Below are 22,271 nucleotides of genomic sequence, written 5' to 3'. Positions count from 1 at the left end.
AATCATAACTTGGCCAAATTCATATCCAAATCAATTCCAATTACCCAATGAATTTTGTTCGATATGTTAAGACACTTCGGGAGCTAGAGGGGATGATTAGTTTCAATCGCTTCATTGATGATTTTTTGTAGTAGAAAACTTGAAATAATCACTAATATTGGGATTTACTTGATATTCACCTCCTTGAAGTAACTAATCCAAGGATCCACACAATGCACACTCCACTATGAAAAACACTCTTTCTCGAAAATAATCTGGAGATGGAGAAACCTCGTACAAGCTCACAACAAGAATATAATAAAAGTAAGAAGCATATACACAATACAAATCAAAACCTTTCTTGCTTGATCTCTTATTGTTTGTAAATGCCTTTTAAATCTTGGAAAGTACAGCAACACTTCTCTTCCACAACCCAAGCACCGATGATGAAGAGAGGAGAAGAAGAGATGCATTTAAATCTTCATGAAAGCCTTTATATCACGTGGATTAGGGCTCCTAATTGATTGGTCTTACCTCCCAATTGATTATCATGTCAGATCCGAGCAAATCAGGTCATCCAAACCTCGCAGTGGCTCTTTTCTTTTTCTCCCAATTGATTACCTAATGGATTAAGATGACCTCAAATGATCACCTAATTGATTCAAAAATCCACTGTTTGCTCGTGAATTCCTCTCAATTAATTACCTAATTGATTAAACTCCTTGCGATAAAATAATTCCCCACACTACAAAAAAACAGTCTATTAGGGACGAATGTTTGCAACGAATTTAAATTTTGTTCCAAACTTTCCAACAAAATTTGCAACAAAATAATAAATTGTTCCAAATTAGCAACAAATTTAGCAACAAAATAAATTCGTTGCAAATTAGCAACAAAAGATATTTTATCGCTAATATTGTTGCAAGTTAGCGACAAAAAAAAAATTTGTTGCAAATTTTGTAACGAATAATTTCTTCGTTGCAAATTTTGCAACGAATAATTTCTTCGTTGCAAATTTTGCAACGAATAGTATTTTCGTCCCAAAAATTGCAACGAAAATATTATTTGTTGAAATTTCGTTGGAAACATTTCCAACGAATCTGCCAGTTCGTTGGAAATTTCCAATGAATTCCAGATTCGTTGCAAAGTATGCAATGTCTTAAAAACCCATTTGACCGACCTAGAGACCTCCGAATTGGATGAAACCAATTCCTATGTGCTCCTCTTGGTCTCCTGATTCTCTAGATGAGCTCAAATATTTTTTTTGACATAAGATGAATTTTTAACATCTAGGTCAATTGGATGAATTTAAATTTGAGCATGAAAGTGTTAAAGTTTTAAATCAAATTTAAGTGTAGTTGAACTTGTTAGATTTACAAAATAATGTTCGAGTGCTCAGAACGAGGCGAAACCAGTTTGTTTGCGTTCGTAAGGTTCTCGCGATTATATCCATGAATTAAAAATAATTTTTGAGCTAATTTATTTTGATATGTGAATTTTTAAACCTGAATTTACTTTTCCTAAACAATGGGAATTGAAAAAATAAAGAAAAAAATATGAGGGAAAAAAAATATTTGAGAACATATATAAAATCAGGATAAATAAAGGAGCACATAGGAACTGGTTTCATCTAATTCCGAGGTTTCTAGGTCGGTCAACCGTGATTTTAGGGTAATATAGAGTTTGCAACGAATCTGGAATTCGTTGGAAGCATTTCCGACGAATCTGCTAGTTCGTTGGAAATTTCCAACGAATTCTAGATTCGTTGCAAAGTATGCAATGTCTTAAAAACCCATTTGACCAACCTAGAGGCCTCCGAATTGGATGAAACCAGTTCCTATGTGCTTCTCTTGGTCTCCTGATTCTCTAGATGAGCTCAAATAATTTTTTTGACATAAGATGAATTTTTAACATCTAGGTCAATTGGATGAATTTGAATTTGAGCATGAAAGTGTTAGAATTTTAAATCAAATTTAAGTGTAGTTGAACTTGTTAGATTTACAAAATAATGTTCGAATGCTCAGAACGAGGCGAAACCAGTTTGTTTGCGTTCGTAAGGTTCTCACGATTATATCCATGAATTAAAAATAATTTTTGAGCTAATTTATTTTGATATGTGAATTTTTAAACCTGAATTTAATTTTCCTAACACAATGGGAATTGAAAAAATAAAGAAAAAAATATATGAGGGAAAAAAAATATTTGAAAACATATATAAAATCAGGATAAATAAAGGAGCACATAGGAACTGGTTTCATCCAATTCCGAGGTCTCTAGGTCGGTCAACCGTGATTTTAGGGTAATATAGAGTTTGCAACGAATCTGGAATTCGTTGGAAATTTCCAACGAATTGGCAGATTCGTTGGAAACATTTCCAACGAATCTGCCAGTTCGTTTGAAATTTGCAACGAATTCCAGATTCGTTGCAAAGTATGTAATGTCTTAAAAAGTCATTTGACCGACCTAGAGACCTCCGAATTGGATGAAACCAGTTCCTATGTGCTCCTCTTGGTCTCCTGATTCTCTAGATGAGCTCAAATAATTTTTTTGACATAAGATGAATTTTTAACATCTAGGTCAATTGGATGAATTTGAATTTGAGCATGAAAGTGATAGAGTTTTAAATCAAATTTAAGTATAGTTGAACTTGTTAGATTTACAAAATAATGTTCAAGTGCTCAGAACGAGGCAAAACCAGTTTGTTTGCATTCGTAAGGTTCTCGCGATTATATCCATGAATTAAAAATAATTTTTGAGCTAATTTATTTTGATATGTGAATTTTTAAACCTGAATTTAATTTTCCTAACACAATGGGAATTGAAAAAATAAAGAAAAAATATATGAGGGAAAAAAAATATTTGAGAATATATATAAAATCAGGATAAATAAAGGAGCACATAGGAACTGGTTTCATCCAATTACGAGGTCTCTAGGTTGGTCAACCGTGATTTTAGGAAAATGTAGAGTTTGCAACGAATCTGGAATTCGTTGGAAATTTCCAACGAATTGGCAGATTCGTTGGAAACATTTCCAACGAATTTTCCAGTTCGTTGGAAATTTCCAACGAATTCCAGATTCGTTGCAAAGTATGCAATGTTTTAAAAACCCGTTTGATCGACCTATAGACCTCCGAATTGGATGAAACCAGTTCCTATGTGCTCCTCTTGGTCTCCTGATTCTATAGATGAGCTCAAATATTTCTTTTGACATAAGAAGAATTTTTAACATCTAGGTCAATTGGATGAATTTGAATTTGAGCATGAAAGTGTTAGAGTTTTAAATCAAATTTAAGTGTAGTTGAACTTGTTAGATTTACAAAATAATGTTCGAGTGCTCAGAACGAGGCGAAACCAGTTTATTTGCGTTCGTAAGGTTCTCGCGATTATATCCATGAATTAAAAATAATTTTTGAGCTAATTTATTTTGATATGTGAATTTTTAAACCTGAATTTAATTTTCCTAACACAATGGGAATTGAAAAAATAAAGAAAAAAATATATGAGGGAAAAAAAATATTTGAAAACATATATAAAATCAGGATAAATAAAAGAGCACATAGGAACTGGTTTCATCCAATTCCGAGGTCTCTATGTCGGTCAACCGTGATTTTAGGTAAATGTTGAGTTTGCAACGAATCTGGAATTCGTTGGAAATTTCCAACGAATTCCAGATTCGTTGCAAAGTATGCAATGTCTTAAAAACCCATTTGACCGACCTAGAGACCTCAGAATTGGATGAAACTAGTTCCTATGTGCTCCTCTTGGTCTCCTGATTCTCTAGATGAGCTCAAATAATTTTTTTGACATAAGATGAATTTTTAACATCTAGGTCAATTGGATGAATTTGAATTTGAGCATGAAAGTGTTAGAGTTTTAAATCAAATTTAAGTGTAGTTGAACTTGTTAGATTTACAAAATAATGTTCGAGTGCTCAGAACGAGGCGAAACTAGTTTGTTTGCGTTCCTAAGGTTCTCGCGATTTTATCCATGAATTAAAAATAATTTTTGAGCTAATTTATTTTGATATGTGAATTTTTAAACCTAAATTTAATTTTCCTAACACAATAGGAATAGAAAAAATAAAGAAAAAAATATATGAGGGAAAAAAAATATTTGAGAACATATATAAAATCAGGATAAATAAAGGAGCACATAGGAACTGGTTTCATCCAATTCCGAGGTCTCTAGGTCGTTCAACCGTGATTTTAGGGTAATATAGAGTTTGCAACGAATCTGGAATTCATTGGAAATTTCCAACGAATTGGCAGATTCGTTGGAAACATTTCCAACGAATCTGCCAGTTCGTTGGAAATTTCCAACGAATTCCAGATTCGTTGCAAAGTATGCAATGTCTTAAAAACCCATTTGACCGACCTAGAGACCTCCGAATTGGATGAAACTAGTTCCTATGTGCTCCTCTTGGTCTCCTGATTCTCTAGATAAGCTCAAATATTCTTTTTGACATAAGATGAATTTTTAACATCTAGGTCAATTGGATGAATTTGAATTTGAGCATGAAAGTGTTAGAGTTTTAAAACAAATTTAAGTGTAGTTGAACTTGTTAGATTTACAAAATAATGTTCGATTGCTCAGAACGAGGCGAAACCAGTTTGTTTGCGTTCGTAAGGTTCTCGCGATTATATCCATGAATTAAAAATAATTTTTGAGCTAATTTATTTTGATGTGTGAATTTTTAAACCTGAATTTAATTTTCCTAACACAATGGGAATTGAAAAAATAAAGAAAAAAATATATGAGGGAAAAAAAATATTTGAGAACATATATAAAATAAGGATAAATAAAGGAGCACATAGGAACTGGTTTCATCCAATTTCGAGGTCTCTAGGTCGGTCAATCGTGATTTTAGGGAAATGTTGAGTTTGCAATGAATCTGGAATTCGTTGGAAATTTCCAACGAATTGGCAGATTCGTTGGAAATATTTCCAACGAATCTGCCAGTTCATTGGAAATTTCCAACGAATTCCAGATTCGTTGCAAAGTATACAATGTCTTAAAAACCCGTTTGATCGACCTAGAGACCTCCGAATTGGATGAAACCTGTTCCTATGTGCTCCTCTTGGTCTCCTGATTCTATAGATGAGCTCAAATATTTTTTTTGACATAAGATGAATTTTTAACATCTAGGTCAATTGGTTGAATTTGAATTTGAGCATGAAAGTGTTAGAGTTTTAAATCAAATTTAAGTGTAGTTGAACTTGTTAGATTTACAAAATAATGTTCTAGTGCTCAGAACGAGCCGAAACTAGTTTGTTTGCGTTCTTAAGGTTCTCGCGATTATATCCATAAATTAAAAATAATTTTTGAACTAATTTATTTTGATATGTGAATTTTTAAACCTAAATTTAATTTTCCTAACACAATAGGAATTGAAAAAATAAAGAAAAAAATATATTTGGGAAAAAAAATATTTGAGAATATATATGAAATCAGGATAAATAAAGGAGCACATAGGAACTGGTTTCATCCAATTCCGAGGTCTCTAGGTTGGTCAACCGTGATTTTAGGGAAATGTAGAGTTTGCAACAAATCTGGAATTCGTTGGAAATTTCCAACGAATTGGCAGATTCGTTGGAAATATTTCCAACGAATCTGCCAGTTCGTTGGAAATTTCCAACGAATTCCAGATTCGTTGCAAAGTATGCAATGTCTTAAAAACCCATTTGACCGACCTAGAGACCTCCGAATTGGATGAAACCAGTTCCTATGTGCTCCTCTTGGTCTCCTGATTCTCTAGATGAGCTCAAATATTTTTTTTTGACTTAAGATGAATTTTTAACATCTAGGTCAATTGGATGAATTTGAATTTGAGCATGAAAGTGTTAGAGTTTTAAAACAAATTTAAGTGTAGTTGAACTTGTTAGATTTACAAAATAATGTTTGATTGCTCAGAACGAGGCGAAACCAGTTTGTTTGCGTTCGTAAGGTTCTCGCGATTATATCCATGAATTAAAAATAATTTTTGAGCTAATTTATTTTGATATGTGAATTTTTAAACCTGAATTTAATTTTCCTAACACAATGGGAATTGAAAAAATAAATAAAAAAATATATGAGGGAAAAAAAAATATTTGAGAACATATATAAAATCAGGATAAATAAAGGAGCACATAGGAACTGGTTTCATCCAATTCCGAGGTCTCTGGGTCGGTCAACCGTGATTTTAGGGTAATATAGGGTTTGCAACGAATCTGTAATTCGTTGGAAATTTCCAACGAATTGGCAGATTCGTTGGAAACATTTCCAACGAATCTTCCAGTTCGTTGGAAATTTCCAACGAATTCCTGATTCGTTGCAAAGTATGCAATGTCTTAAAAACCCATTTGACCGACCTAGAGACCTCCGAATTGGATGAAACCAGTTCCTATGTGCTCCTCTTGGTCTCCTGATTCTCTAGATGAGCTTAAATATTTTTTTTGACATAAGATGAATTTTTAACATATAGGTCACTTGGATGAATTTGAATTTGAGCATGAAAGTGTTAGAGTTTTGAATCAAATTTAAGTGTAGTTGAACTTGTTAGATTTACAAAATAATGTTCGAGTGCTCAGAATGAGACGAAACCAGTTTGTTTGCGTTCGTAAGGTTCTTGCTATTATATCCATGAATTAAAAATAATTTTTGAGCTAATTTATTTTGATATGTGAATTTTTAAACCTGAATTTAATTTTCCTAACACAATGGGAATTGAAAAAATAAATAAAAAAATATATGAGGGAAAAAAATTATTTGAGAACATATATAAAATCAGGATAAATAAAGGAGCACATAGGAACTGGTTTCATCCAATTCCGAGGTCTCTAGGTTAGTCAACCGTGATTTTAGGGAAATGTAGAGTTTGCAACGAATCTGGAATTCGTTGGAAATTTCCAACGAATCTGCCAGTTCGTTGGAAATTTCCAATGAATTCCAGATTCGTTGCAAAGTATACAATGTCTTAAAAACCCGTTTGATCGACCTAGAGACCTCCGAATTGGATGAAACCAGTTCCTATGTGCTCCTCTTGGTATCCTGATTCTATAGATGAGCTCAAATATTTTTTTTGACATAAGATGAATTTTTAACATCTAGGTCAATTGGATGAATTTGAATTTGAGCATGAAAGTGTTAGAGTTTTAAATCAAATTTAAGTGTAGTTGAACTTGTTAGATTTACAAAATAATGTTCGAGTGCTCAGAACGAGCCGAAACTAGTTTGTTTGCGTTCGTAAGGTTCTCGCGATTATATCCATGAATTAAAAACAATTTTTGAGCTTATTTATTTTGATATGTGAATTTTTAAACCTGAATTTAATTTTCCTAACACAATGGGAATTGAAAAAATAAAGAAAAAAATATGAGGGAAAAAAAATATTTGAGAACATATATAAAATCAGGATAAATAAAGGAGCACATAGGAACTGGTTTCATCTAATTCCGAGGTTTCTAGGTCGGTCAACCGTGATTTTAGGGTAATATAGAGTTTGCAACGAATCTGGAATTCGTTGGAAGCATTTCCGACGAATCTGCCAGTTCGTTGGAAATTTCCAACGAATTCTAGATTCGTTGCAAAGTATGCAATATCTTAAAAACCCATTTGACCAACCTAGAGACCTCCGAATTGGATGAAACCAGTTCCTATGTGCTCCTCTTGGTCTCTTGATTCTCTAGATGAGCTCAAATATTTTTTTTGACATAAGATGAATTTTTAACATCTAGGTCAATTGGATGAATTTGAATTTGAGCATGAAAGTGTTAAAGTTTTAAATCAAATTTAAGTGTAGTTGAACTTGTTAGATTTACAAAATAATGTTCGAGTGCTCAGAACGAGGCGAAACCAATTTGTTTGCGTTCGTAAGGTTCTCGCGATTATATCCATGAATTAAAAATAATTTTTGAGCTAATTTATTTTGATATGTGAATTTTTAAACCTGAATTTAATTTTCCTAACACAATGGAAATTGAAAAAATAAAGAAAAAAATATGAGGGAAAAAAAATATTTGAGAGCATATATAAAATTAGGATAAATAAAGGAGCACATAGGAACTGGTTTCATCCAATTCCGAGGTCTCTAGGTCGGTCAACCGTGATTTTAGGGAAATGTAGAGTTTGCAACGAATCTGAAATTCGTTGGAAATTTCCAACGAATTTCAGATTCGTTGCAAAGTATGCAATGTCTTAAAATCCCGTTTGACCGACCTAGAGACCTCCGAATTGGATGAAACTAGTTCCTATGTGCTCCTCTTGGTCTCCTGATTCTATAGATGAGCTCAAATATTTTTTTTTGACATAAGAGGAATTTTTAACATTTAGATCAATTGGATGAATTTGAATTTGAATTTGAGCATGTAAGTATTAGAGTTTTAAATCAAATTTAAGTGTAGTTGAACTTGTTAGATTTATAAAATAATGTTCGAGTGCTCAGAACGAGGCGAAATCAGTTTGTTTGCGTTCGTATGGTTCTCGCGATTATATCCATGAATTAAAAATAATTTTTGAGCTAATTTATTTTGATATGTGAATTTTTAAACCTGAATTTAATTTTCTAACACAATGGGAATTGAAAAAATAAAGAAAAAAATATATGAGGGGAAAAATATATTTGAGAGCATATATAAAATTAGGATAAATAGAGGAGCACATAGTAACTGTTTTCATCAAATTCCGAGATCTCTAGGTCGGTCAATCGTGATTTTAGGGAAATGTAGAGTTTGCAACGAATCTGGAATTCGTTGGAAATTTCCAACGAATTGGCAGATTCGTTGCAAAGTATGCAATGACTTAAAAACTTGATTGACCGACCTAGAGACCTTGGAATCAGATAAAACAATTTTCTATGTGCTCCTATCGGTCTCCTGATTCTATAGATGAGCTCAAATATTTTTTTTGACATTAGATAAATTTTTAACATCTTGGTCAATTGGATGAATTTGAATTTGAGCATGAATTGAAAAAATAAAGAAAAAAATATATGAAGAAAAATAAATATTTGAGAATATATATAAAATCAGTATAAATAAAGGAGTATATAGGAACTGATTTCATCCAATTCCAAAGTCTTTATGTTGGTTGACCATGATTTTATGAAATTATTAATTTTCCAACGTATTAAATTCGTTGGAAATTTCCAACGAATCTGTAAATTCATTGGAAATTTCCAACAAATTTTAGGGCTGTTGGAAATATCCAACTAATAATTATGTTGTTGGAAATTCGTTGGAAAAACCCTTATATTAACTCCGCCCGGTCCGTTCTTTACCCTTGCCCTAATTTTTCTCCTTCCATGCGGCGGCTGCACGACCAAATTTTTCCACCCATCTCTCTCGTTCTGTAAGCCTTGTTTTTGCTCCGTCGATCTCATTTCCTTGTTTTTGCTCCGATCTCGCAGCGTCGCCTGGACGCTCGCGGCCGCGCCTGGCCACGAACGCTCGCTCCTGGCCGCGAGCGGCCGCGCCTGTCCGCGAGCTGCAGCGCCTGGCCGAGAGCCGGCTCTCCTGTCCGCGAGCCGGGAGCCGGCTCGCCTGGCCGCGAGCCGGCTCGCCTGGCCGGGAGCAGTCGCGCCTGGCTGCGATTGGCACCGCCTGGCTGCGAGTGGCCGCGCCTGGCCGCACGCTCGCGTCTGGCCATGGTTTCTCGCGCTCGCGGCGGTGCCTGGCCCTAGGGCCGCCGCCTGGCCACTCTAGCCAGTGCCGAGGTTGGCCACTCGCGCCTTGGTTGGCCACTATCTGCCTAACCTGGCCACTGTCGGCATAGGATGGCTGCTGGTGGCCTCGCCTTGCTGCTGGCCGCTGCCAGCATTGGATAACCTCTATTTGTAAATCGGCAGGTCATTGTTTGATGTCAGCTAGTTGTTCTCGACCTTGGTAGGCCTTGGGGTGTCTGTGCCTTACCGCGGCACAGCTGTCCGGGGGTCAGTTCCTTGCGGCTGGGGCCAAGATTATATTTGATAATTTGTAGACCTGTTTATTTTATTGTAGTTTTGATATTATTGTTTGTGCAGGTTTGGATTTGACGTGGTTGGGAGAGACGTTCGATTTTATTTACCTTTGTTAGGTATATTTATTTACACATGATATTTTAATAATGATTGCATGTTTTTATTTGTAGATCTTTTTATTTTATTGTAATTCTGATATTATTGTTTGTGCAGGTTTGGATTTGACGTGGCTGGGAAAGACGTTCGGTTTTATTTAGGTATATTTATTTACACACAATATTTTAATTCTGATATTATTGTAATTCTTTTATTTTATCAATTTTATAAATTCTTAATTTTTGTATTTTGATTATTATTGTTTTTTTTTGTTCCAAATAGGGTTGATAGGTGAAGATGATGATGGTATTGACGTAGAAATATGTAAGTCTTTACTTATTTATTTTTGTGTTGGTTTATAAGATTTTCTTTTTGTTTGTTTATCTTTTGATGTAGGTAGAAGAAGGATTTGGATTGAGAAGGATCTCCATAAGATTATTTTCTACTCTACCTTTTTCATGTTTATGTATGACATTGGAATTTTGATACTATGACATATTTCTTGTAACTTTATTATAGTGTTTGGTTTAGGGTATTAGTTGTAGTTGTATATTATTGTAGTTTGTATTGTTGGATGATGATGTGTGTTGTATTGTTAGTTTTCTTGTAATTTTTTTATGTTGTATTGTGAGTTTTATGCTCTTAGTTTAGGTTGTGTATGGAACATGTTTTAATGATGTATGTGTTTGGATTTATATTAATGATATTTGTATTTATTTTGGTGTACATTAATATGTTGGTTGATTTTTGTTTTATATTTTTGTTATTGTGTTTTAGTGGTGTATTATATATATGTTGAATTTGTTTTAAAAAAATTGTAATAGGAAAAAATATTGGAAAAAGATGGGTCTAGATATATATTTTTTTAATTTTGGGACGAATTTTGCAACAAAATTGGATTCGTTGGAAATATCGTATTAATTGGAAAGCTGTAACGAAAAATGTATTTTCGTTGGAAATTTCCAACGAAATATGGATTCGTTGGAAATTTCCAACAAACACAATTTTTTGTTGGAAATTTCCAACGAATATGAATTTTGTTGGATATTTCCGACGAACACAATTTTTCGTTGGAAATTTTCAACGAATACGAATTTCATTGGAAATTTCCAACGAATCCATATTTTGTTGAAAATTTCCAACGGAATTGATATTCGTTGGAAATTTCCAACGAAAAAGTGGATTCGTTGGAAATTTCCAACGAAAATGTGGTTTCGTTGGAAATTTCCAACGAATATGTATTTTCGTTGGAAATTTCCAATGTAAATGTATTTTCGTTGGAAATTTCCAACGAATTCACATTTTCGTTGGAAATATTATATTTTTTAACTTTTCCAACAAATAGTTATTCGTCGCAAATCTATTTGTAACGAATACGTTTTTTCGTTGCTAATTTGCGACAAATTTGGGGTTCGTTGGAGATTTTTTCTTTTGACATTTCCAACAAATATTTATTTTCGTTGCAAATTTCCAACAAATTTTGGAACGAATTTTGATTTCGTTGCAAAATTTCCAACGAATTTTGCAACGAATATTGATTTCGTTGCAAAATTTCCAACGAAATTATAATTTTTCGTCGCAAATTTTTGCGACGGCATATTTGCAACGAATTTTTTTTGTTGCAATTTTCATCCCAAATTCAATTTCCAACGAATTTTTTTCTAAAATTTGTTGCAAAATTTGTCCCTAAATGATAGTATTTTTGTAGTGCCAATTGATCAACCCAATTGATTGGCCAATCAATTCAGTACCTCTCTATACTCGCGATTTAGGCTCCTAATTGATTGACCAATCGATTAGTGAAGGTTTAATCAATTTCCCCCAATCGATTCAGGTCTTCTCCTCTCTCGCGACAAACAGCTCTCGATCGATCAGTTGATCGATTAGGAAGAGATTAATTGATTGCTTTAATCAATTATCTCAAGGTCAATCGATTGCCCAACCCTAACTTGCATAATCAAGTCTAGGGTTCCCTTGCCCAATATTCGGTCAATCGTGATATGTTAGGACTTATTTACCAAGTATCCGGTCAACCTTTGACCTACTTGAACTTTACATCTCGTGCCAACTTTTTGTTGGACTTCCAATCACTAAGTATGGTCCTTCTTGACCCCACTTGAATTTTCCTCTTGCGTAACCCAGTTAGGATTTCCTTTTACCAATGTACGATCCTCCTTGACCCACTTGGACTTCCTTTGTCTGACCGCAGTTAGGACTTTCAATCACTAAGTATGGTCCTTCTTGACCCCACTTGAATTTTCCTCTTGCGTAACCTAGTTAGGATTTTCTTTTACTAATGTACGATCCTCCTTGACCCACTTGGACTCCCTTTGTCTGACCGCAGTTAGGACTTTCCTTTACCAACGTGCGGTATTCCTTGATCCACTTGGACTTTCCTTTGTCTGACTGCAGTTAAGGCATTCCTTTGTCTGACCGCAGTTAAGACATACCTTTGTATGACCGCAGTTAAGACATTCCTTTGTCAACATATGGTCCTCTTTAACCCACTTGAATTTTCCTTTGTTTAATCGTAGTTAGGACTTTTTCCTTGCCAATGCACGATCCTCCTTAAGTCGAACTTTCCTCTTATCTAACCCTCGAGTTAGGACTTTATTTTGCCTAATCTCTCGTTAGGACGTACTCCTTGTCTAACCCTTGAGTTAAGAATTCACAGTCAAATATCTGGTCATCCATGACCTACTTGATTTTTCTCTAATATATCGTCAAATATCTTATTCTTGACTTATTTGACTTTTACTCACATATTATTTGAAAACACATTATCTAAATATCAAAACTCAAACTTAAATCTATTTGAACTTAGTTAAATTAATTATCTTAATCTAAGGATAATTGTACTAATAATATCCCAACAAGATCCATATCCAATTTAATTCACTACTTTCGCTTAGTGTATATTCAATTAGTTTTTTTTATTTATTTTGTTAAAAAATTTAATATCTAATATAATTATATAGATAATAATAAGTTGTGTCCTTCTCGCCACTCTACCGCCATCTCATTGGACCGTGAGCTCCTCTTGTCCATCCTTTTCTAAGTAGGACTTGTTTATTTTGGACCATACGTGAGGGCTGTCCCGCAAGAGGATTGGAGGATAGCTTGGGCAATCTTCACGTGGCACGTGGCTTTGTTTCTGACAAATATATTTTGAGAATGAAAAAATATTGATATATATATATTTTAAAAAAACATCCTTTTCACAAAATATAATAACGAACTCCTTTTAATTTTTATCCAATAAAATAAGTAAATTTTCCTAAAATCCTTAATATCCTTAATAGTAGACTCAATTTTCTCCTTAAATTTTTGTGTCAGAAAATTTTGTTCTCGCTCCTAAATTTTTTTGTTTGTTTCAACTCTCTTCCAATTTCTTAATATATACCAATTTATCTAATTATTTTTATTTTTTATTAAAAAAAATAAAATGAGAGATAATTCCTTCTAAATTTAAGATTAATACTAGTGTGATCGTACACACGCATTATTATTATTATATTACGTGTGTAATATAATAATATATAAATTATTTGGGTCTTTGAAAATCTGAATTGTTTGGATTTTCTAATGTCACGTTAGAGAATCCCAGCAATAAACTATTGTAATGGGCTTCCCTATGCAAAAAATTATTTTAATTTAATATTATACTTATCTTAATAAAAAAACTAAGAAAAGTATATTTTTTAACATCGTCGGCCTAAAATATTTATAGAAACTTTTTTTATCATAGTGTTGTCAATTCTAAGATGTGGGACTAAAGAGAACTATATTTTTTTTATATAAAACAACCAAAGAAAATTACTAATAAAACTTGAAATTATTTTTAGTGTGAATAGAAAAAAGGACAGTAACGTAAATTCATTTTAGGCTTCACCAAAGTTAGTTAGTAAAGGGGGGAGATTTTTAATAAAATAGTAAGATATTAGAATGTAGTATATTTTCTATCAATTTGGTAGCTCCGATCGATTAGAAATCGATCGGCAATCGTTCAGAAGGAACAAAAGTCCTCATTAATTATTTTTATAGGTATAACAAGTCCAAAATAGATGTAATTTCTTCTGAATTCATCATTATTTAGTTAGAATTGAGTATATTTTCTATTCAATTGAGTACGATTTTTTTTTACTTATCAATCAATTAGAGTCATATCAATCAATTAGATTAGGTCGAATCAATTGGATCAATCGATTCAACTTAAGTTAATCGATTGATATGAACTTCTAATCGATTGGTTTGGTGATAAAATATCATACTCAATTTGATAGAAAACATAATAGATTCTAATTTAAATGTGCTAAATTTAAAAAGAATTATATCTTATTTTGAATTTAAAAAAATGAGAAAAATTAGGTAAATCTATGTGTATTATGGAGTTAAAAGAGAGTTGAAGCAAAAAAAAAAAAATTATATGCAAGTAGTGAGAATAAATTTTTTTTGACACAAGATTAAGAAGGAAGTTAAGTCTCAAGCAGGGAGTTTAGGATAATTTACCCATAAAATAATTAGTATTTTAAACATTAATTAAATTAAATTATCTTAAATAATTAGCATTTTTGACTTATTTAGCAATTAACAATTTAAATAAATTGTATTTATTGAACTAATACTTAAATAAATAATTCATCTAATTAACATTCAATTAAAATAACTTCAAATTAGTGTTAAATATATTATTGCACTCTCAACGCTTGCTTAAGTTTGCAGATTTTGAGTTCTACGAAGCCGTTAAAATTTCTAATAAATATTGCACTTTCAATAAATTTTTCCCCCTATTTTTAGGCTTAGAGGGTTATTTTTTTTTTTCAGGTTTGGCTAAAGCTGATCCTATACTAAAGAAGCTTCGATTAAATTACTCTCAATAATTTTAGTTAACTTTTTTATTAAAATTATTCTATATTATAATAGTGGCATTGGACTCCTACGCGCTTTCCAAATTTACTTGATTGTACTGAAGACCCAAATACTAGGATTAACAATTTATTTTTTAAATAGCATACTTTGAATAATATAAATTAAATCTAATATAAAAGTAATCAAAATTGGCTGCATTGAATCTGCGGGCTAAAAATCCAAATCCGGCCCGGCCCAATTTCATGTAGCCTCCTTAAAAAAAAAAATCATAAATTTTGTCGATAGTCCAATGCTTCTTAACAGCTAAGGCAAAAGTGGTTCCCCTACTGATAATGACCGTTTGAATGGAAATGATTGATGACGCCCGTTTCTAGAATGTCGTAGCGTGAGGTCCAATTAATATCGTATCGTCCGTTATGTATGTCATCTCATTTCGGATAAAAACTCATTTGAAGGGTAGGATCTCTAGTTCATTCTGATCCAACGGCAAACAAAACATGATGAAGCTGCTTCCTTCATAGCGGAGTGGCGCTCGGATGCCTAACGCTATATAACGTCGATATGACCGTAGAGAAGCCCTCTGTCTATCCTCATCCAGATATCATGAACCCCTTCGGCCATCTCGGTCACCACCACCATCGGCGAGATGAGGAGGAGGAGGAGGAGCGCCGCTTTCCTCCGCCTGGATACTATCCACCAGCTCCCGATCAGCCCTACTTCGGCGGTCCCCCTTATCCACCGGCCGTGCAGCACGTGTCTCACGAGGGCGGACATGGATACGGTCCGACCCCTCCCATCTACCCTCCTCCTCCTGGATCATACGGCGAGAGGAGTTACAGCGGTGACCCGTCTCACCACGGTCCTCCGCCTCCCATATACCCTCCCGTTCCGGCTCCTGGGCACCCAGGAGAAGTGGGGCACCATCACCATCATCACCATGGTTTCCCGCACTTTCCCGGTATTCAACACGTGAGCCACCACAGTTGGGAGGAAGGGGCTGCGCCTCATGGGCAACCGACGGTGAGGATTTACACCAAGGCGGAGCCGAACTTTTCTCTCTCCATCAGAGATGGGAAGGTTATCCTCGCCCGCAACAATCCCGCGGACCCTTACCAGGCAAGTTATGGCTCGTCGATATGATCTTAATTTTCTCCCATCCTTTTTTAGTTTTCTTATTTACTTTTGAGTAGAAGAGGAATCATCTCATGTGTACAATTGGATTTTTTTTTTTCCCCTCTAAAAAGTAAATCTTGATCTTATTGTTCGTATCCTTTGTGTTTTTTTTCCTCATTCGTATTTCCCCTCCGATGTTGCCTCTGATTTCAACTAAGAGATTTATTGGGGGAAAGTTAAAACTTTTGTTGTGGCGGATTTTCGAAATTTTCTGGTTATTGTGAAAGCTTTCATCTTTGAATTCATGTATTGTTCTAGGTAAAGGATATTAATTTTGGATTTCTTTTGCTCACCTATATATTTTTGGATGTCAGCACTGGATCAGAGACTTAAGGTACAGTACCAAGGTGAAGGATGAAGAAGGCTTCCCAAGCTTTTCTCTGATTAACAAGGTTACTGGCGAAGCTATCAAACACTCTATTGGAGCAACCCATCCTGTGAGTTATTTATCCACATAATTCTGAATCTTGTTTGTCATACAAACTTACTCTGTACTATATATCTCATTAACAGTTTATACTTTTTTTTCTTTATTAATCATCTATTCATCTTTGTACATTTTGACCAGTAATAATGGGCATCCTAGACACTGTAATGACCTACAATCGGCTCGCTCAAACATTAATGCTTTAACAGCCACGATCTGTAACCTCAACTTTTTTTTTTTTTTTTTGCATATTTGATATGTTTAAAATGTGTGAAAATTCATGACATGTTGATGTCTCTGATTGCAGTTATAATATGTTTAATCTTAGAACTAGTTAGGAGCTGGTATAGCATGTCACTAATAACATTGCTGATGCTTTTGACCTACGAACAACTTTTTTAGGATCAGGTATATCATATCACGGTGCTGATCATTTTAGCCAAATAATTACTTAGGTTCAGGTGTTATTAAGCTGTGCTAGTCTCACAAAAATTCAAATGGTATTTATAAGTGCTTAAGATTTACATAAGGATCAACTCAAATTTTATTTCTTTTCATCAGTACTTGACTGATATTATTGTCATAATCAAGATAACCTTCTTTTTATATATTACTTATATATGATATTCAAAATAAACTCTTCTATAGTACCACACTGTTCCATTATTATTTGATCCTTATTTACTGTTTTTTTTCCCAAATGTCTCGTGCAGGTTAGGTTGATTTCATATAATCCCAACTATCTAGATGAGTCAGTTCTGTGGGCTGAGAGCAAGGACTTGGGTGATGGCTTCCGATGCATAAGGATGGTAAACAATATTCGCTTGAATTTTGATGCCTTTCATGGCGACAAAAACCACGGAGGGGTAAAAGATGGAACCATTGTTGTTCTATGGGAGTGGCTGAAGGGAGATAACCAAAGGTGGAAGATTGTTCCTCACTGTAAGCCCCTTGAAAAACTTCTGGCCCTTTCAGTAAATTGCAAATAAGAGGCATTTTAAGAAACAATTATCTTAGTCCTGTGTTCCCATTTAATTATCACTTTCCTACTTTTCACTTTTGAAAGCTCCCTTCCTTCGGCACTGCTTAGAATGTCTTTCTTGTTGAACATCATGAATGAACTTGATGTTAGTGCAAATTTGTATAATTCTTTATAGAATGTCTTTCTTGTATAATTCTTTATAGTCTAATGCACATCTCATTCCTTCTTTATCATTATCTCCTGTTGATTATCTTACATTTGTTTTTTTGTTCACAGGAAATATTCGGAGATCTTCTGTGGCGCTGTATTCATGTCTGGTGATTCTTGATTTTATCATGCTATTCAGAATATAACTTAGCTTTCATGTGTGTAATCTCAGTCTCTTAGCATGAGCAGATATTTCTAGTCAGACCTTGTGTTCTTTCCTTTACATTTTCATGCTATCCCAACGTCATCAAACCCTGCCAGCCTTCTTGTGATCAGATGGTGTTGTCAGTTATGTCATTATTAATTGGATTACAAAGACTATGATGAAATTAAATAAATTTTATGAAATCAAGAATATTGTTGATATGATTCTTAATATCACTTGGACAGAGAGCGTGTCATTATTGATGTAGACATATTGTTTTCGATTTTTTTGCATTCATGACGCTGCCTTGCTGGTTTTCTCAAACCGAGTTGTTGCAAACAAGTTGCAGATTTTTATTCTCAGTATATTGTTGGTAGACACTTGTGCTCTGACTTGGTCAATATAAAGTAACCAAATCTTTGGGCATCTAAAAGTTTGTTGCATTTGATCTTGCTCCCTGAGTACTTTATTAGTATAGAGAAAGCAATGGTGGATATTTGCACAGATGCCAATGTTTGGGAATACTTACTTACAGTAGACGGGTCTTGGCCATTAAGTATTCAGGCACAATGTTTCGGGACTAGTGTGCTGCATTTTGTCATACTGATGTGTTGAGTCAAATGCTACGTGGACATCTGACAATAACATTTTTCTGTGATTTTATTGAGGCGTTTACTGTCATTATATATAAAAATACTGATGTTATTGATGTGTTGGAGTGAAAAAACAAGTGACGTCGTAGTGCTTTGAAAGTCAGGCCTCGTACTCACAAGGGGTAAAGTAATAACGAGTACAATATCCAATGAGGTTCGAGTATTCTGAGAATTGATTTCAAGATTTAGTAAAGTAATAACTTATTAGGAATTAACTGTGTCAATGTGTGGGGATAATATTATTGATGTGTTGAACCATATGACATGACAATTATGATTTGAGATATCATTGGCAGATTCTGGTTTATTCCAATGCGCATAGTTTATTTCATTAATTTATATGTGAGCGTACCACTTGTTTGCATCTTATTCGCTCTCCTTCCCTGGATTTTGACTAAGCTGTGAGATTATGGGTAGATTAATCTCGCTTATTGATGTAGACTAGATTGATTATTTCTTAAATCCACGCGGAGGGAGTCCACTCATGTTGGTGGCACGTCTTCTCATCCATAAGAATCAATTATTGAACGAGTAAAATCCTTTGAGAATCTTTATTTTAGCAAATTGCTCCCCCTACAGATTTTGCTTCCCCTTTATACGCCACTTTCTCCTTTAAAATAACAAATTATTTGAACTCCTTTGTATTTTTATTTTATTTTATTTTATTTTTATTTAGTTTTATTTTTTTTTAATCAATTCTATTTTTTATCAATTTTTTTTATTTTTTTATTTTATATAATTTTTAACCTATATCATAATCTCTTCCTTTTTTTTTTAATTATCATTCTAATCCAACACTTTATATATTTTTAATGTCTCTCTTTGTTTCAGTTTTATTTAATTTTTTTTATTAGTTTTTTTTCATAAGTTTTATCTTTTTTTTTGTTTTATTTAATTTTAAACCCATGTCAAAATCTCACATTCCTTCTAAATTATCTCTCCTCAAGCCCTTGACAACTCCTGACATATATCAGAACTTTTCTCTCTCTTTAAATTATCTCTAACCTTTTTTCCCTTTAAATTACTCATCCAACCCTTGACACATGTCAAAATCTTCCTTTTCTTTGAATTACCTCCCCCTTTCCAACCCTTGATACATGATGCATATCAGAACTTTTTACTTCCTTTAAATTACCCTCTCTCCAACTCTCAACACATGTCAAAATACCCCCTATCTTTAAATTACTCTCATCCAATCTCTGACACATATCAGAACCTCTCACTTTCTTTAAATTACTCACCCTCTAACCCTTGGCTAGGGTTGTAAATGAATTAAGTGTTCGTGAACAAGCTTGGTGTTCGACTTGGTAAGAGTTTGTTTATGTTCGTTTAATATACATAAAATTAATTAAACAAACAAGTTTGAACAGCTTGTTAAGCTAAACAAACAAGCTTGAACACATATGTGTTCAGCTCATTAACATTCGTGAACAACATTCATGACAATGTTCACGAACCATATTCATTAATAAAACTCTTTTCAATATGCTAAATAAATAAATAAATTTAAATTATCAAACTCAATAATTAATCAAACAACTAAAAGTTTTAAACAATCAAACAAACTTGAATTGAGAGCTTGATAACATCTAAACGAACCAAGCTCGAACCAAGCTCAAGCCAAGCTTGAACTAAGTTTAAGCCAAGTTTGAATTGAGAGCTTGATAACATCTAAACAAACCAAGCTCAAGCCAAGCTTCAAACAAGCTCAAGCTTATAAAAAATAAACTAAGTCAAGCTTGAACAGTCATTTCAAAAGCTTGGTTCATTTTAAGCTCAGTTCGTCTCGGCTTGGTTACCTTATCAAACAAGCTTGAACACCCCAAAACTCAGCTCGGCTCAGCTTGTTTACAACCCTACCCTTGGCACATGTCAAAAGACCCCCCTCTCTTTAAATTACCCCTTTCAACCATTGACATATGTCAGAACCTCCTTGTTGGTGCAACCTTAGGTCAAGGTTGACCTGGTTGACCCGACTCGAGTTGACTTGACTCGAGTTGTATTTTGATGTTTGACTTGGGAAGATTGTCGGTGCAACCTTAGGTCAAGGTTGACCTAGTTGTGTTGCATGTTGATGTTTGACACTCGTGAGAGAGTTCTATTCTTGATATGGGACAAGAATAGATGTTTGGGAGATTATTGGTGCAACCGTAGGTCAAGGTTGACCTGGTTGACCTGATTCGGGAAAAAGTCCAAGTATGGAGACTTGGCAACGGAAAAGTCCAAGCAGGGAGCTTGGCACGCGAAAAGTCCAAGTATGGAGACTTGGCACTGGAAAAGTCCAAGCAGGGAGCTTGGCACGGGAAAAGTCCAAGTATGGAGACTTGGCACTGGAAAAGTCCAAGCAGGGAGCTTGGCACGGGAAAAGTCCAAGTATGGAGACTTGGCACGGAAAAAGTCCAAGTATGAAGACTTGGCACGAGAAGTCCCGTGAGTGAAGCCAGTGGAAAGTCCTAACGGATGTTAGGCGGTTGGAAAGTCCCGTGAGTGAAGCGGGAAAGTCCTAACTGGATGTTAGGCGGTTGGGAAGTCCTGGTGAGTGAAGCAGCAAGGAAAGTCCTGGTGAGTGAAGCAGGCAGAAGGAAACCCTGGTGAGTGAAGCAGTCCTGGTGAGTGAAGCAGGCGGTGAAAATCCTAGTGAGTGAAGCTAGGTGAATGAGAAAGTCCTAACTGGGATGTTAGTGTGAAATCTCGGTGAGTGAAGCCGGGAAGTCCCGGTGAGTGAAGCGGGCAAGGGAAAATCCAGATGGATCAAGGGTGATCGGACATCCGGTGTTGAGAAGTCCAAGTGAGTGAAGCTTGGCATATGGAGTCGGAGAGGGCTCGGTAGCTCGTTCTCCGAACTAGGTTAGAGAGGGCACTCTAAACCGAGGAGTTGGATCGGTCTGGTGACCGATCCAGTGATACTGCGTTTGCCCTGATCGGTCTGGTGACCGATCGGAATCAGATCGATGGCTCATCGATTGCAATCGATCGGTCCGGAGACCGATCAGGAACCTCGCGAGAAGAAAACCGTGGATCGGTCTGCTGACCGATCCCCGATCGGTCCGCACCGATCGAATAGATCGATGGCGTGAGGAGCCCGATCGGTCCATGGACCGATCAGGGAGGTTCCTGATCGGTCCACAGACCGATCAGGGCTTCGATCGCGACACCTGATCGGTCTGGGGACCGATCAGGTGACAAACAGAAGCCTCATGCGCCTAGGCTGATCGGTCTGTAGACCGATCAGGGTTCTAGCCGTTGCGACACAACGGTTAGTTTCTTCGCTGTTTCTTCTTCGCAGGTATAAAGGATCGAGGCATCTTCTGTGCGAAAAGATCTTCTTCTTCCTCCTTCCGATTGCTAAGTGCTGCTGTGCTTGAGCTTTGTTGAGCTCGTCCAAAGCTTCGCGTGAGCTTTCGGCTGGGTCACCTGCTGTTGTAGGCGCTTGGAGCTGTTGCTTCATCCAGTCGACAAGAAGGCAAGCTAGGGTTATTACATTCTTGTATTGTACTTAGTTTTCTTGCTGTATTCTTGTACTTCTGTTTATCTTGCTGTTGCAAGACATTGTGGCGAGGTTTCTCCACCCAGAAGGAGTTTGATTTAGCCGGTTTTCCGGGGACTCATCCACCGACGGATTGATAGGCTTCGTCCACCTTACGGACACGCCGAGGAGTAGGAGTTTCATCTCCGAACCTCGTTACATCGACGAGTTTGAGGTTTGATCTTTCCGCTTTCGTTTCTTTGTTTTATTTTCCGCTGCGCTAACCCTTATTGTAGAAAGAAACGAGAAATTTGGGGTCGGCTATTCACACCCCCCTCTC

At 35.2% G+C, this 22,271-nt stretch overlaps 1 protein-coding gene across 1 annotated transcript; it reads left to right on the top strand.

The window, feature by feature from the left end:
* Window positions 1-15,424: 15,424 nt before the first annotated feature.
* Window positions 15,425-18,036, top strand: LOC122027552 (ricin B-like lectin R40G3). Its single transcript, XM_042586539.1, has 4 exons — window positions 15,425-15,994; window positions 16,366-16,488; window positions 17,192-17,420; window positions 17,737-18,036. Coding segments are annotated over exons 1-4 (909 nt in total). The 5' UTR covers window positions 15,425-15,439; the 3' UTR covers window positions 17,739-18,036.
* Window positions 18,037-22,271: the final 4,235 nt, after the last annotated feature.

This window comes from Zingiber officinale, chromosome 10A, assembly GCF_018446385.1.
Source record: "Zingiber officinale cultivar Zhangliang chromosome 10A, Zo_v1.1, whole genome shotgun sequence".
Taxonomy (NCBI): Eukaryota; Viridiplantae; Streptophyta; class Magnoliopsida; order Zingiberales; family Zingiberaceae; genus Zingiber; species Zingiber officinale.
Note: the sequence above shows the minus strand (reverse complement) of the source record. Positions and strands in the feature narration are given on the sequence as shown.